At 66.6% G+C, this 16,427-nt stretch overlaps 2 protein-coding genes across 2 annotated transcripts in view; one reads left to right on the plus strand and one right to left on the minus strand.

Moving 5' to 3' along the window:
- Positions 1–178: 178 nt before the first annotated feature.
- EMIHUDRAFT_74890 (hypothetical protein) lies at positions 179–400 on the minus strand (the record flags this gene model as incomplete). The annotated part of the gene is made up of 1 exon (XM_005773833.1): positions 179–400. A coding segment is annotated over one exon (222 nt), but the record flags the coding sequence as incomplete, so codon positions are not given.
- A 14,758-nt stretch (positions 401–15,158) lies between these two features.
- EMIHUDRAFT_315842 (hypothetical protein) overlaps positions 15,159–16,427 on the plus strand; it is a gene marked incomplete at both ends in the record, with an annotated part of 1,494 nt that continues 225 nt past the window's right edge. The window contains 4 exons of the mRNA XM_005773834.1: positions 15,159–15,295; positions 15,417–15,435; positions 15,536–15,677; positions 15,823–15,971. Of these exons, the coding sequence (XP_005773891.1) occupies positions 15,159–15,295; positions 15,417–15,435; positions 15,536–15,677; positions 15,823–15,971 (447 nt within the window). The remainder of the gene's footprint in view (positions 15,296–15,416; positions 15,436–15,535; positions 15,678–15,822; positions 15,972–16,427) is intronic.

Here is a 16,427-nt window from a genome sequence, read left to right on the forward strand (position 1 = left end):
TGCGCTGTGGACTCAAACTTCGACGAGTGCGGTTGATTATCTCCATATCTGAGCTCTCGCCGCCTTCGGGGGCGAGTGGAGAGGCACGATCAGGAGGGCGGCGACCCGCTCCACCGACAACTCGCAGGACCTGTGTCCCGTTGCCCGCGGCAGGGTGGCAGGGCCTCCCGGCGGCCGGTCACGAACTCGCGCTAGAGTGCCTGCGACACATGCTGCGCACTGCCACGTTCGGCACGAGGTGCGTATGCTCGAGCACCGCGCCGCTCATTGGGTCGGTGCGCTTGCCCATCGCGAACCACTTCTCGATGGCAGACCGCTCGTAGGTTTGCCCTGAAGCGCAGATAACCGGGTCCTCCATGACCTCGAAGGAGAGCGGGCATTGCAGCTCGGGCGGCACCTCGCTCTCCGCCGCCCCCTCGCTCTCCGCCGGCCCCTCTGCCTGGTCGTGCGCTGGCTGTAGAGATGAGTCAGACGCTTCGCCTGCTGCCCACCTCTCCCCCTGGTCCAATCTCGCACTCTCATCATGGAGCGCCACCCCTAGCTCCGCCAGCTGCTGCGGCCCCGCCGCCTCAAGCTCCGGCGACGGCCCCGCACCACCCTTCCCCTTTTTGCCCTTCTTCTTCTTGCCCCTCTTGTTCTCCTCACTCGCGCGCTCCGTTGCCTCCTCCGCCAGCAGCGCGGCAGCATGCCGCGCCGCCTCCGCCTCGGCAGCCGCCCTCTCCCTCGCAGCCTCCGCAGATCTCGTTGCCTCGGCCGCCGCCTTCTCCGCCGCTGCCTCGGCCGCCGCGTGCTCCTCGAGGGCGCGCACGCACTCGGTGTGGCCCTCGTCCTTGGCAAGCTGCAGTGCTGTCTGGTCCGTCTTGATGCGCCGCGTCACATCTATGCCCTCCTGCCCTCGACGCCGCGGGTTCCTCGAGCGCAGCGTCATATCTGCGCCCGCCCTTAGCAGCTTGCGCACGATGCCGGGATAATTGTAAAGCGCTGCGAGAATCAGCGCAGTGTCGCCCTTGCTCGCCTGTAGGTTGACCTCCGCGCCGCCGGATCAGCATGTCGACAATCCGCTCGTAGCCTCTGTAGGCGGCGTCCATCAGCGCCGTACCGCCGGACCCGCCGTTTCGCTGGTTCATCTCCACGCCGTGCCGCAATGCCAGCTCGACCAGCTGCTCTTGGCCGTTCATGGCAGCAAGCATGAGCGCGGTCGAGGCGGCCGGCGGCGGGCGAGGCGCCAGGCGGGACGGCTGCTGGCGCAAGTGCGCATGGGGGAGACGGCGGCGCGGGTGGCGAGCGCACGCGCAGATGGGGGGCTCGGGAGGGGGGCGGAGTCGATTGCGGCTTTGGGGAGGGTCCGGCGGGGAGGGCGGGGTGGGTCGGGACGGGGTGGGGCTTTGGGGAGGGGTCCGGGGTGGGGTGGGGTGGGGCGGGTGTCGGAGGAGGGGATTTCGGACGCCGGCTCTTGTGGCGAGGACGATGGCTTCTAAGGAAGCCGTCGTCTGCGCCTTGTCTGTCGTGTGAATCGTGCGTGTGCGAGAGCCTTTGTTGTGAAATTCTCTCTGGATGGAAAAATTCTTTTGATCTCGCTCGCGGCATGATGACAGTCCTCTTCGACAGCGCCCGCCTCCGCATCACCGACGTGCGCCTGCCGCCGGGCGCCTCGCTAGATCACCGCCACGAGTACCCGACGCTCCGGTGGCAGGTCGAGGAGGGCATCGAGCGCTCAGTCTTGAGGCCCGCGCAGGTGAACGGCGTGGGCACCTGACCGAGGCGCTGGCCTGGAGGCTTCTCGGAAGCTGCTCGGAGCCTCCCTGTAGGCCAGCGCCGCCTCCGTGTGCGATGCGGGACAGAGCTGCGTGGCGGAGCTGCCGCCGGCCGAGCACGTGGCCGATAAGCGTGTCACGTGGGCCGAGGCCGGCTCGGGCTTGACAGTGTGCAACGCCGGCAAAGGCGAGTGGCGGCAGGTGTGCTGGGAGTTCAAGCAGCGTCCGCGCCGCAGCGAGGCCGTGGTGCGTGCGCTGCTCTCGTCGGCGATCTACACGACCTGCGTCGGCACGGACCTGCTCTTTGAGAATGAGTACTGCCGCGCGTGGGACTTTTATCTGCCGCCCGGCGGCGGAGACGCGGGCGAGCCCCACCACCACGTCCTCGACTACGCCTTTGTCTACGTTGCCAAGGGGCGGCTGCTCGGCGCCCGCACCAGCGCGGCCGGCCTAGTCAGGGGATGGCGTCTGCTTCACGCCTGTAGCTGTGGACAGGCTCGCACCACGACGGCTCGCCCGGCCTCTTCGACTCGGTCAACGAGGATGGCGACGTGAGCTGGTTCGACATCCCCGACGGCGCGGGCGCGGACCCGGCCTTTGCCCACGGCGGCGTCAACGGGTACGACGACCTGCCGATGAGAGAGTACCTCGTCGAGCTCAAGTGAGGAGGTTGTTTTGGGGCGTGAGTGACACACACAAACACACACACACACAACACGGTTGTTTTGGGGCCCTTTGTGGTCTGAAAAAAGAAAAATCCGCTGGTGGCGCCGATGGCCTCCCACCGCATCGGCGCCCGCGTCGCGGGCCTCTCGCCAGCGCAGCTGTGCGCCATCATCGAGGCGCAGGCGGGCGCGAGCGACGCCGCGCTGCGCGTGGCGGAGGAGCACGCCGCACACGGCTCGTGGAGCAGCCCGAGTGGGTGTTCTCCGAGGTCCTCCTCTCGCCGGACCTCGCCCCGCACATCCTCGCCCAGCTGCCGACCACGGAGCACGCCGTCAAGGGGACGTGCCGCGCGTGGCGCGCCGCGGCTGGAAGGAGACGCTGAAGAAGCGCGAGAGGCCGCGCGTGGTCGTAATCGGTGGCGAAGGCAGCGACGACGAGGTTGTCAACTCGCTGGAGCGGTACGACCCGTCCACAAACGAGTGGGAGGAGGAGGCTGTGGCGCCGATGCCAACGGCACGAGTGTAGCTCTACGCGGCGGGCGGCCAGAGTGAGGCTGATGGCGAGGATGAGGCTGACCTCGCAACTTCCAACCTGGTGGAGCGGTACGACTTTGCTACGAAGTCGTGGGAGGCTGTGGCGCCGATGGCGACGGCGCGGCAGGAACACGCCGTGGCGGTGCTCGACGGCAAGCTGTACGCTGTGGGCGGCTTCAACCACGGCGACCTCAGCTCGGTGGAGCGGTACGACCCGGCGACGAATGCGTGGGAGGCGGTGGCGACGATGGATTCGGCGCGGCAGGAACACGCCGTGGCGGTGCTCGACGGCAAGCTGTACGCTGTGGGAGGCTTCAACGCCGGCTACCTCACCTCGGTCGAGCGTTACGACCCCGCGCTGGATGCATGGGAGGCTGTGGCGCCGATGGCGGTGCGGCGGGCAGGTTTCGGCGTGGCGGTGCTCGACGGCAAGCTGTACGCTGTTGGCGGGTGCGCGGGCAATGGCCACCTCAGCTCGGTGGAGCGGTACGACCCGGCTGCGAACGCGTGGGAAGCGGTGGCGCCGATGGCAGAGACGCGGTATAAGCTCGCCGTGGCGGTGCTGGACGGCAGGTTGTATGCGGTGGGCGGAACGGATGTCGGCTACAACGCCCTCAGCTCGGTCGAGCGGTACGGCTTGGGTACGAATGCGTGGGAGGCAGTCGCTCCGATGGTGACGGCGCGCCTCAATTTTGGCGTGGCCTCGCTGAGGGGTTAAAGAACTAACTGGCTATCTGTCTAACAAAAAGCAAAAGAGAAAGCGAAGCCAAAAAAACGATTGCGTAAACGGCGTCACAAAGCCCGCCGGTTTTGATCGACAATCGTGAGATTGACCGCCGTCGACCAGAGAATTGACGGCAGCATGCAGACGATGTGCCAGCTTGCACGGCGCTCGCGCCGCGCCGGCTGGCTCATCGAGCGCGCTCTCTGGCTCCGTCCGGGCCACGCGCGGCGCCGCGCGTGCCTCGCGCCACTCGCCTCGGCTGGCAGTACAGCGCCAAAGCCGCCTCGCAAACACCGCGCACAGCACCAGCATGCTGCCCACCAGGCAGCAGAGTGCTGCACCGGCGTGCAGCGGATGCTGCGGCGCTGCGGCGCCGCCTCCCCGCCCTGTCCACGGAGCAGGCGAGCGGCGGCACGGCCTTCCACCAGCTGCAGGAGGTGCGCACTTCCCGGTGGAAGCACCAGATGCTCCCTCCGCATACGCAGCTTTGCGCAGCGCAGCGTACGGGCCACGCCACGCAAAGCCGACCCTCAGTCTGCCCGAGAGGCTGTCTGAGGAAGGCCTGGCAAGCGTGTACTCGACTCCTCCGCGGCCATGCCCTCCGCCCGGGCGAGCGAGGAACGGGGACACCACCATTTCTGGAATCGTGTGTCCCCGAAGCAAGGAGTTTGAATATTCAGAATTCTTTTCGCGGAAAATGGCCGCTGGTCTACTAGCGCAGGCGGCCCTCTCGGCGGCCCTCTCCTCCCCGCTCTCGGGCTGCTGGTCTCGCTGCGACGCGGTCACTCGCCTCGCCTCACCCACGCTATTCTGCACCCCGTCTGTCCGCTTGGCGGTGGCAGCAGAGGGCACTCCGCCTCCGGCTCCGCTCACCCTGTCAAAGGTCGCCGAGCTCGTCGAGGCCACCTTTGTCCGTGCCTGCATGGACGCGGCGCGCGGCGACGTCACCACACTTAAGCTCTTCATCGCGTCTGCTGTGGGCGGCTACCGGCTCGGGGTGCCGCTGCCTGCGCTGGGCTCCGCGGTCGCGGCATGCGAAGCGGAGCACTCGACCGCAGGCCGGCCGCTGCTGCCGGAGGAGGCGGAGCTGCGGACGCTGTGGCTCTCCCTCGTCTACCTCACCCTCGAGGCGGAGGGGGCAGCCGCGCCGCCCGGCGGGGACGGCGGGGACGGCGGGGACGGCGGGGACGGCGGGGAGGCGCTGCTTGCCGCTACCAGCGTCGACGCGAGCGCGCGCGACGAGTACTCTCCCCTGGTGGAGGAGGTGCGGAGAAAGGTTGGCGGGGGCGCCGCGCTCGGCGACCTCTCGGTGGACGACCTCGTCGGCGCCGACCCGCAGCGCACGCCGCTCAGGGCCGCCGTGCTCGCAAACTGCGTCCGCGTGGTGTTTCTGACGCTCGGCGTACTCGGCGACGAGCGGGCGGCGGGCGCGACGACGGCGCGGCCCTACATCCCGGGGACGGGGCCCAAGCGCGGCGACGGGCAGCCGGCGTGGTGATTCGCTCAGAGTACCTCAGACCTCAGACCCAGTATGGCCTGTTGAGTCCGGCGCCGCTCGCCCTCGCGGCGACCCGTCCAGTGTGCAGTGAGCAGTGTCGCGGTCGAGCTGTGCGCTCACAAGGGGTGGTGGCATGTACGTACAAAAGGCCTGTCAATTGACAGAGTACCGTATGCCTCCAGTCCACGCTCCAGCTAGCAGCAGCACCGCGCGCGCGCCTCAGTCGCTCACCCCGCCCAGAGCCCAGTATCGAGAGAGCGCCACCCAAAAGGAGGCGGACAGCCATGGAGGTCACGGAATGGAGGGCGAACGGCACGATACGAAAAGGCAGGGCGAGGCGGATGGAGAAAGAAGTGCCGAGGAGGCCATGGTGGAGGGGAGGGACGGGAGGACAAAAGAAGGGCGAGCGAGGAGGACGAGCGGCCCGCCACAGCGCACAGAGGCCGCGAGCAGACAGCGCCTGCTGGCCATCTCGAGACATTCGCAAAGAACGCTAGCTACATGGGAGGGCTTCGTGAAGGATGGATTGAAAAACATTCGAACAAAGAAGAGGCGACGGGAGGAACCGGCAGAGGATGCAGTGACGTGACACACACACACACACACACACACACACACACACACACACACACACACACACACACACACACACACACACACACACACACACACACACACACACACACACACACCGCTCACCCACGCGCACCGGGCCTTGCACTTTAAATGCCGTGGGGCTCCTGTCGTTAGACGTGGAGACGCGAGGGTTGCCCCCCCTTGCCCCCCCCACCTCGTGTGTGTGGAGAAGTTTACCTTACCTTGCCTTACCACCCCCCAGTGCAGCTCCCGCTACACACAGCGCGCGCCCCCCGCCCGCGCGCCTGTGTGCTGAATCGACTTACACCAGGGCAATGCTGCCGATCCGCGCCGTCCCCATTGGCGCCACCGTCTCCCACGCATTCAGTGCCAGGTCGTACCGCTCGACTGAGCTGAGGACACCGTCGTCGTAGTTCCCGCCTCCCACCGCGTACAGCTTGCCGTCGAGCGCCGCCACGGCGTGAGTAGACCGCTCGACCGTCATCGGCGCCACCGCCTCCCATGCGTTCGTCGCCGGGTCGTACCGCTCGACTGAGCTGAGGACACCGTCGTTGTTGTGGCCTCCCACAGCGTACAGCTTGCCGTCGAGTACCGCCACGCCGGGCCTGTTCCGCTCCTCCCCCATCGGCGCCACCGCCTCCCACGCACCCACCGCCGGGTCGTACCGCTCCACCGAGCTGAGGGCGCCGTCGTCGTCGTACCCGCCCACAGCGTATAGCTTGCCGTCGAGCACCGCCACGCCATGGTCGCTCCGCTCCGTCGCCATCGGCGCCACCGCCTCCCACGCATTCGTAGCCGGATCGTACCGCTCCACCGAGGCGAGGCCATCCTCGTCGTCGTTGTAGCCTCCACCCTCCCGCAAGATGAAGTGTCTGACGTCGTGAACCTGTCCGCACTTGCACGTGTCCAGTTTCCAGTTGACCCTAGAGGCCCCGATTGTCTGTAGCATTGCTGAGTAGCCACACTTTTCACCACTGGGTCGCGCCCTCGCCCCTACACCTTTGAGAAGTAGACTCCTGATTGTCGTCCACCTTCCCTCCGCCCCACCCTCCGCAGTAGTAATCCCCGCCCTAGCCAAGTCGAATAGCATGTGATTACGTCCACTGTGATCCTCATCCCGTAGCTTTTCCTGAATCATCTCTCTAGCCCACAGCATCTGGAGTCGCTTAGCAACCTCTGAGAACACCTTTCCTCCTATCCCAAGTGAGCTGAGTGCGTCCTGATCCCCTCTATCCACCCGACCGTAGTCTGTGACTCCCATCATAGTTGCGATCGAGCGTCTCACAAGCAGTTCTGGCTCTCTCGGGACCCCTTCAGCCGCCCACTTCGCCACTGCATCAACCATCGCCACAGCTGAGATGCCCCCAACACCCTTAGCATGTCCTGGCACCTGACAGATGATAACCAAACCTCTGACCGTCTTCCACAATTCCCACCTCAAGTTGTTGATTGTCTCGAGAAGATCACCATCCTGCTCCCCAACTAGCCAAGTATCATCCCTGCTCCTCCATGCCTTCTCCATCCCTTTGACGCAGGTCTCACTGTCCACCATCGCAAAGACTACCCACTCACCACGAATCTTGTGACTTATACCGTTACTCCGAGCTTCCCTTATTCTCTCCAGTATTCCCCGAAGCCCAAGAGTCATCGCACTGAGCTCGCTCGCGCTCGTCGTCGCCCCTCGGTCAAGCCCATGCCCAATCCTTCCCACATCCGTCCACCCTAGACGAGGCGCTGCCCCGATTACCGCTCCGCATCCTGCCTTGCTCGCGCGCTCTGGTCGCCCTTCACACGGACTCACGGATCCATCAGTCGAGAGCATCACACCAACCTCCATAACTGCATTGACTTTCATCGCCACTTCCAAGACCGCCCTGTCCGCCTCCGCTGTTATTCCATCCCGTTCCCCCTTCTCCATCACTAAGGTCTCCACTCCACCTCCCACCCGGAAGGCACATCCACTCTCCATCAACTCCACGCTCTTCCTCCGACAAAACACGGATAGCATAGGGTGGCACACCGCATTCGCACTGAAGTTGTACTCGTTGGCCGTTAAATCTGTTTCCACTCTCCATGCCCTCACTCCAGCCACTCCTCCGATGCCAAGGTGACAGTGATGCCTTCCTCTCGCCTCCAACTTGCACCCACTCCTCTGCTCGAACTCTCTCCTCAGGTCCTCCACCACCTCTGAGGGGAAAAGCCCTCCGGCTAGCTTTGTCCACTGCCTCTCCGCAATAGTATCCTCTGGCACCAAGGTAAATTTCCAGAACACAGAGCGGTCTCTCTCTCTCTCTCTCTCTCTCTCTCGCCAGTCTGCTGTGAGCCGGGTTAGAATTCTTTTCCTCGCGATGTCTGCCCCGCCGCGCCGCCGCTCGCGCCGCCTCGCCACAGCCTCCACCGCCGCGTCCTCGCCCGACACGCCGCCGCCCGCCCGCCTCCTCGACCTCCCCACGGACCTCCTCGTGCGCGCCCTCTCTCACTGCGACCCCTCCGACATCGCTCGCGTCGCGGCCGTCTCGCTGCTCTTCCACGCCTCGCTTGCGCTGGAGGGCATCCGCTTGTGGGCGCGAGAGCGCGGCTTCGAGCTGCCGGCGCAGCCCGAGGGCGAGGGCTGCGCCGTGCGGTGGCTGTGCTTCGCTGCGTTGCTGTGCGAGGCCAACCCGCAGGCGAGGGCGGCGGCAGGCTCTCGGCACAGCCTCTTCATCGACGGCGAGGGGCGGCTCTCGTCGTGCGGCTCTGCGCCTCCTCAAGTCTCAGGCCTCCTTGGCCACGGCGAGGGCGTGACGCAGCTCAACACGCCGACCCGCCTCCCTTCGCCGCTGGGCGGCGAGCGCGCCGTGAGCGTGTCGGCTGGAGATGGCCACAGCCTCGCCCTCACAGCAGGCGGCAGTGTCTGGAGCTGGGGCTATGGAGGCTTTGGCGAGCTGGGCCACGGCGACCTGCAGGGCCAGCTGCTGCCCAAGCAGGTCGAGGTCTTTGCTGGCCAGCGCGTCGTCGCCGTGTCGGCGGGAAGCAGCCACAGCGTCGCTCTCACCGCCGACGGCTCCGTCTTTACCTGGGGCAGTGGAAGCTACGGCCGGCTGGGCCACGGCGACGAGCAGGACCAGCTGCTGCCGAAGAAGATCGAGGCCTTTGCTGACCAGCGTGTCGTCGCTGTGTCGGCTGGACGCTACCACAGCCTCGCTCTCAACGCCGACGGCGCCGTTTGGAGCTGGGGCGATGGATACTTTGGCAAGCTGGGCCACGGCGACGCACAGGACCAGTGGCAGCCGAAGAAGGTCGAGGCGTTGGCTGGCCAGCGCGTCGTCGCTGTGTCGGCTGGGGTCGACCACAGCATCGCCATCACCGCCGACGGCACCGTCTTTACCTGGGGCTATGGAAACTCTGGCCAGCTGGGCCACGGCGACATGCAGGGCCAGCTGCTGCCGAAGAAGATCGAGGCCTTGGCTGGGCAGCGCGTCGTCGCTGTGTCGGCAGGAGGCGGGTACAGCATCGCCCGCACCGCCGACGGCGCCGTCTGGAGCTGTGGCTGGGGAGCCTCAGGCGTGCTGGGCCACGGCGACACGCAGGGCCAGCTGCTGCCGAAGAAGGTCGAGGCCTTGGCTGGCCAGCGCGTCGTCGCTGTGTCCGCTGGCGAGAGCCACAGCCTTGCCCTCATCGCCGACGGCGCCGTCTTTACCTGGGGCGAGGGCAAGGACGGCTGCCTAGGACACGGAGAGGACTTGTCGGACCAGGTGCTGCCCAAGAAGGTCGAGGCATGGGTCTGAACAAGCGTGAGTCTGTACTGATGCCTGTGTTGACGAGGCCGTTCCACTATGTCAAAACTACAGGGGTAGGCAATGAAACGGAGCTTTGCGCCCTTTCCCACCCGCCGGGGGGGCACCCAGGCCGGCCACCTGATCGGTAGTGGTGGACGGGAGGCGCGAACAGCGCCATCTTGGGGTCTACACGCCGACCAGTGCTCCCGTCAGTGACCAGGAAGAGGGGCTGCGTGGCCTTCTCAGCCGCCGGCCGCGCGTCCGTGTGGTCTACAGTTAACGAACCACGAGCCCTGCTTCCGTTTTAACACAAATTGGGTGGCGAACTCGGCGCCCATAGCTCTGGCTCGAGTTTTAGCGATTATGTCGCGAAACGCATTAGCCGCTACATCGAAATTGCCGAGGTAGCCGAAATCACAGCTTCCGCTGTAGCGGCTAATGCGTTCTCCGAGGTCATGATCGTGGGCGGAAAACGAACCGGCACCCCGGCGGGGCACCTTACGGGCTGTGTTAAAACGAGAGCTAAGGTCCCGATTTCACAGTGGGCCGCAGGAAAAGACACGCGATGAACCCGCACCCATCGAGCTAGCTTCGAGGCGCCTTCAAAGCAGGTCGCAATGGCGCCGAAGAAGAAGCCTGCACACGGCCGCAAGGCCAAGGGCGTCATGCAAGGCGCTCATCGTCCTCCAAAGGAGGTCTCTGGTGCAGCCGGCTCGCGCGGTCCGTCTGAGCCCTCGTCACGATCGGAAGCACCACAATACGAGGCTGTCGGCGGCGAGTGGGTGGTGTGCCAAAAGCAGACGCGCAGTCAGCGAGCTGAAGCCGCTCAAAAGGCCTCTCGCGCGTCTACCGTCCAAAAGGCGCGGCTGCCCGCCGCAGCCGCCGCCTCCAAGGCTGGGCAGACCGCCTCCGCTTGCGTTCGCCAACCCGGCTACGGCAAAGGTCGGTCACCCGCGACCGCCACAGGCGCCAGGACGGCGCAGCGGCCTCGCCTTGAGGACTCGCAGCTGACTAGCGCCGCTGGCGTCGCGACGGGTAGCCTCAGCGTGCAGCTGGCGGAGGCTGCGGCCGCAGACGCACTCGAGGCCCTCGAGACCGGTGTGCAGACTAGGCAATCTGCGTTGGCGAGGTCGCAGCTGCTGCGAGCGCAGCGGGCGGAGATTGAGACTGCGCTCGCCAATCTGCGCGAGCTCTGGCAGGAGAAGGAGCGCGACATGCTGCGCCTGCTCTCCAACCCGCAGGCTGCGTGGGGCACAGATGCCGTCTGGCAGCTGTCCATGGCCGAGTTTGCCTTGGAGACCATGGACGAGAACGCCGTCGCACTCAAGCCTCGCCGGCTAGGAATGTGCTTTCGCGCGCTTGCCGAGCAGGCGCGGCACCCCGACGAGATCCCGCGCCTCCGCGGGCTGTACGAGCTGCACGCCCTCCACGCGGTGCTGCAGCGCAGCCCCAGCCTCCAGCGCGAGCTGCGGGTCCAGCTCGAGCGCTTTAAGCGACAATACTGCTCGTTGCTGCGCGGCGCCGGACGCTTTCGCACGCTCGAGGTCCTGCCCGGCGAGACGATCCTCGAGCTTATGCGGCGCACTCACGTGGCCATGCTCTCGTGGCGGCCTCCCGGCAGACCCGGCGCGGCGGCGTCGACCCTGGCGCTGCCCGCGAGCCGAGCGGGGGGTATCTACCTCCCAGAATGGCGAGAGGAGACGAACGTGCTCTACCATTCGGCGGCGGGTAAGACCCTCTCGCTGCGTGGCGCGCAGGGCGTCGCCACGGCCTGCTCGAAGCGGTACCTGAAGTCGCTCCCGGAGGCGGAGCGGCCGCAGCACGAGAGCCACGAGACGGTCCGCTTGCACGACATGCAGTTCTGGTTCGTGCAGCGCCAGAGAGCTGTGGAGAACTCCTTCTCGAAGCGGCGAAACGTGCTGCAGTGGGACGAGGTGACGATCAACAAGGTGGCCTGGGTCGTCGTCACGCTGTCGTGCGAGAGGCTGCCGGCGCTGCGTGAGCGCGAGGTGATCGCCACCTTTAAGCTCCGGCCAGACGCCGATGGCCACAAGAAGACGGGCGTGAACGTCGGCGCGAGCAACGTGCGCGCGGTCAACGAGCTCGGCCTGCCGATCGATCGGATCGACTTCTGCGTCTCCGACGGCACCGCCTCCAATGCCAGCTTGACCATTGCGTCGGAGCGGCACAAGGGCGGCGCCTTTGCGCACATCTGGACCTCGATGCGTGCGGCAAAGCACGTGCTGTGCTTTTTTATCCTCTGCTTGTCCCACGTGATCAACAACGAGGTGAAGAATGTCTGCGAGGCGGCTGGTGCCTGCCGCCGCGAGCACCTGCTCGCGCACTCGGGCTCCACCAAAAGCGGACGGCATCGCATCCCGGAGGCGCGCCACGCCCGACGTAAGAGGCGCTCACACACCCCTCCAACGCTTCCCCACGCTCCCTCTGACGCAGCTGCTGGCCGACGTCGTGCTCGCCGTCAAGGAGTCGAAGGGCTGCAAAAACTATGTCCGCGTCTCGGAGGGGCTGGCGCGTCTCGGCGACATGCCGGGAGGCGTGGACACCCGGTGGCTCTACTGGGTGTACACGTGCATGTGGCTGGCGCCCACGACGCGGCGCCTCGAGCTGATCGTGTGCTGTCTCTTGCACGAGTGGCTCTGCGCGCAGGGCGACGAGGGGCTCTTTGCCGACGCCGAGCAGACCGACGAGTTCGGTGAGAAGCTGGCGCTGTCTGGCGCCACGCTGCTCGAGAAGGTGAGCTCGATCAAGGACGCCGCGCGGCGCGAGCTGCTGCTTGAGCTCCTCGACCCGGAGATACGCGTGTGGCTCTCGTTCCTGGCCATCTACGGCGAGCGGTCGGCCGACCGCTTCCTCAAGTTTACCGAGAACGACGGGCCGGGCGTGGCGTTCAAGGCACCCCGCGTGCTTCGCCTGCGGCTCGCCTACCTCGACGCGCTCGCCAGCGACAACGACGAGACGCGCGACCTCGAAGGCGGCCGTCCATGGAAGGGCGACTTTGCGCCGCTGCGAGCAATGGTCGCCAAGAACACGGCGGCGTTCTCGCGCCTGGATGTGCGGGCCATCGTGCGCAAGGCCGGGCGCGTTTTGATGTGTCATCTTGATTCCCCTCTCCGCGACTTCTGATTGAGTGAGTTTCTGAATGGCACAGCTATGGGCTCCCGAGAGGTCAGTGGGACTGCTAGGTGCTACGCATATGTAATCGCCCAGAATGCACAGATCGGCCATGTTATGTAAATACGCGCCCGCGATCCATAGTGCGTCGGCCAGACGTCGCGTATTTCGGTGTCGTGCCCGAGCCAAGTGGCGCCTGAGGGAGCTACAAATGTCTTGCGTATTAGCACTGTGTGGAACGCGCTTGCGGATGCGCGCCCCAAAATGTCCGCCTCAAAAGGCCTCGTTCTCGCCCCTTTCCTGTACGCGTGGGTCTCAGAGGACGAATGCGCACCGGACCTTCGAGGACATCAAAGTCGGCTGCGCCCTACGGCCATCCAGCCGGCTCTCGAGTGTCGCAGCGCGACGCGCTTCACCCAAAAAAAGCCCGTTCCGCACCCGCACCCAGCACCAGTACACATGCCGTTCTGGTGCCCCTCGGCTGGCCAGAGGACGACTCACAATGCAAAATCGGAAAGACGTCACGAGGGGCCGTATAAACGGTACCGCAGCGGCCCGGGACACTAACAGTGAATTGCTGCCACTCGCCCGGCCTCCTCCCCCTCGGGGTCGCCCGGAAAGTGGGCTTGCGCACCGGCGCCCCCCCCAGCACGCCGACCCGAGGTGTACCCTCCGGCCACCTGGGAGGGGAGCGTTCTCCCTTTTTGGCCCATTGGCTTCATCATGATGGATACGGAGGTGGCCAGCCCTTGGTTGTGCACCTGCGGCGCGAAGAGGAGGTGATCTCGGCGGACGACGGCCGTGCCAAGAGCGGGTGCAGCGCGGAAGAGGGTGCGCAGCGCGTCGCGGCCGCGCGCTTGGGAGCCGGGGGGATGGCCGGAGGGGGTGGGACGCCTGCATGTCCTCGAAGCTCCCACCCGCATACGCAAGCCGAGCCGCGAACGGCGGGGAGGGAGTTTTGGAGGGTCAGCCAAGGACGCGCATGGCGAGTGACAAATAGAGGCGACTTCGCTCTATAAAAGATTTATAAAATGAACTCGGGGGCACGGGACGCGGCACAAACGGGGCACAAACGCCAGGCTACAAAGACGGGGAGGCACGTAGTGACGCAGGGGAGTCTAGGCGACGGCGGCGTCCTCCGACGCCGCGGCGAGCCTGAGCTCGGTCGCAATCTCTTCCGCCGCCGCGAGCTGCAGCGCGACTGACATGCGCTGGGCCTGCAGCGAAAGCCACGACCGCGTCGACCAGCTCGCCTCGTCCTCGTGCTGCCGCTTCGAGAGCTTGTTGCGCACCTTGTCCTTCATCTGGTATACCGAGCTCGTCCTCCGGACGGCACCCGTCCCCGCGATGGCCCACGGTCCTCCGTCGCCTGGTTGAACCCCCTGCCTCCCGGTTGAAGCTGGAGCATCCGAGTCTGCTGCCGCTCCCTCGAGGCCGCTCCATATCGGCAGAGTGTTGCCATCCGTACGCTCTACCTCTAGCTGGACAGCATGCTAGACAGGCTGCCGATTCATGCACCTCTTCTCTGACTTTCTGTTCCCCGGTGTAGTTCGGTCGTGGTATATCTGTATGACGTATTCGATCCGTTTAGTTCTGGCTAAACGAGAACAACGCAGGGCCTCGTCCTCTTGAGCGACGACAGAGAGGAACTTCCTGGTTCGGCACTGCCACTCACTGGCTAGAGCTAGAGGGTAGGTAGGCTAGACTCGGGACCGCCTGGCGATGTGCACACTGCGGGATGGGAGGACGGCACGCGGAAAGAGAGAGCGCCCCTGCGCCCTGCGGCAAAAATTATTTTTGTGGATTGCTTTCGAATGGCGGCTGCGACGGGGGTTTTCTTGTTTTCCTGGAGCTGCTTGAACCACGATGGCCAGCACGAGCACCGCGATGATCCGCGTCCGGCGGAACGAGCGCCAGCCGCGCAAGGCGGGCAGCGGTCGGCAGACGACGCCGCGCGACTTCACCATCGACTTGCTCGGCGTCCTCACGCAGTCGCGCGGCCCGCTGCTCGAGGCGTCGGCAGCGCTGCGGCAGCAGCAGCCGCCGCCGGCCGCCGCCGGCGCAGCGGGATGCTCCTCTGCGGCGGAGGACCCCCAGGCGGCGCCTTCCGCCTTCGACCCGCAGCTCGCGCCCACGCCCTTCCGCCGCTCCAACAAGGTCATGCGGACGCCCGCTCCTGTCTCGGAAAAGGCGGCGGGCGGGGCGTCGCCGCCCCCGCCGGATTCAGGCTGCGAGGAGCCGGCGCCGCTTCCGATGATGGCGCTGGGCGACGACGAGTGTGGGCCGCCGAGCGGCCCCTCGCAAGGCCCGCCACCGTTCACGGAGGCGGCGGAGGGCGCAGCGGCGGAGGAGGAGTCGGCGTCGGCAGCCGGGGACGCAGGAGAGGCTCCGCCGCCGGTCGAGGTTGGCGAGGCGGAGGAGGCGGCCGCGCTGCGCCGCTCGATGGGCACGTCCCCCCTCTCTGCGGCGGCGGAGGAGGAGCGGCAGCGCCGCTCGATGGGCACCTCTCCCATCGCGCCGGGCTTGCTCGAGGCTGCGGCGGGAGGCGCGTCGTGCGGCGCAGACGAGGCGGCGCCGATGGAGACGGACGGCTGCTCGGACGCGGGCTCACCCGCTGCGTTCGACGACAACGAGTCTCTCGACGGGAGCGACGGCGGCGGCGACGAGACACAGGAGGCGAGGGGCACACTAGCCGCTCCCCACACCGCCCCCCGCTGCCGTCTCTGCCCGCCCGATCGGCCTCTCCCATCGCAGCGCGCCAGCCAGCAGCCTTGTGCCAGCAGCACACCGCGGCGCGACGCCCGCCCGCCTGCAGCCTGCGGCACCACCGGGCCCCCACCATCGACTGACCCGAGCCCCAACCCTAACGGCAGCCCGACGGCGGACCGACACTTGACGAGCTCGTGCGGCAAAACATCGAGGAAAAGTTCGAGCAGCCGCCGCAGCCAGCCGCGCCGAAGCCGCGGGCGGGTCGCAAGCGGAAGACGTCGCTCGACCGGATCGGCCGCCTCGAAGGTGCGGAGAGGGGAGCAGCTCCCTCCTGCCCACACACACACACACCGCTTCCACGCACAAACGCACAGACACGCACACCGGCGGGGCCTTTTCCATCGAACTCCCATCTCCCTCCCATCTCCCCCCCCTCGCCTCTGCTCGCCAGGCGAAGTCGCGGCGCGGACCGGCCTCGTCGTGGACCCAGCCTCGCAGGGCGCGCGCCGCTCGAAGCGCAACCGCATCCAGCCTCTCGAGTACTGGCGGAATGAGCGCGTCGAGTACGGCCGCCGCGACTCTGCTAAGTTTGAGTGCCCCGTGGCGGCGCGACGCTCCGGCTTTCCCCCGCCCTCTCCTCTTCCCGCGCAGCCCCGACGAGATTCCTCATCCCGCGCCGGAAGGCGGCGGGGTCGTCGCAGCGCTGCTCGCGCGCGTGGCGCAGCATCAGGTCGCCCGCGAGCTCGCCTAGCCGAGATGCAGCCGAGATGCAGCCGAGATGCAGCCGAGATGCAGCCGAGATGCAGCCGAGATATGCAGCCGACATGCAGCCGACATGCAGCCGAGATGCAGCCGAGATGCAGCGGAGACACACCCGCGCGCTCGTCTAGCAGAACGCGGAGTGGAGGGAGAGGGAGCGGGCCAAAGGCGCGGGAGGCGGGGCGAGGAAGGGGGGAGGGGGGGAGGGGGGGCGAGTCGCACCGTCGCCCTGCCCGATGGCCTTGAAGAGGCTGAGGAAGTTGCGCCGGTCCCGCTCGGTCAGCTCGACGACTGGGC

Source organism: Emiliania huxleyi, assembly GCF_000372725.1.
Source record: "Emiliania huxleyi CCMP1516 unplaced genomic scaffold EMIHUscaffold_324, whole genome shotgun sequence".
Taxonomy (NCBI): domain Eukaryota; phylum Haptophyta; order Isochrysidales; family Noelaerhabdaceae; genus Emiliania; species Emiliania huxleyi.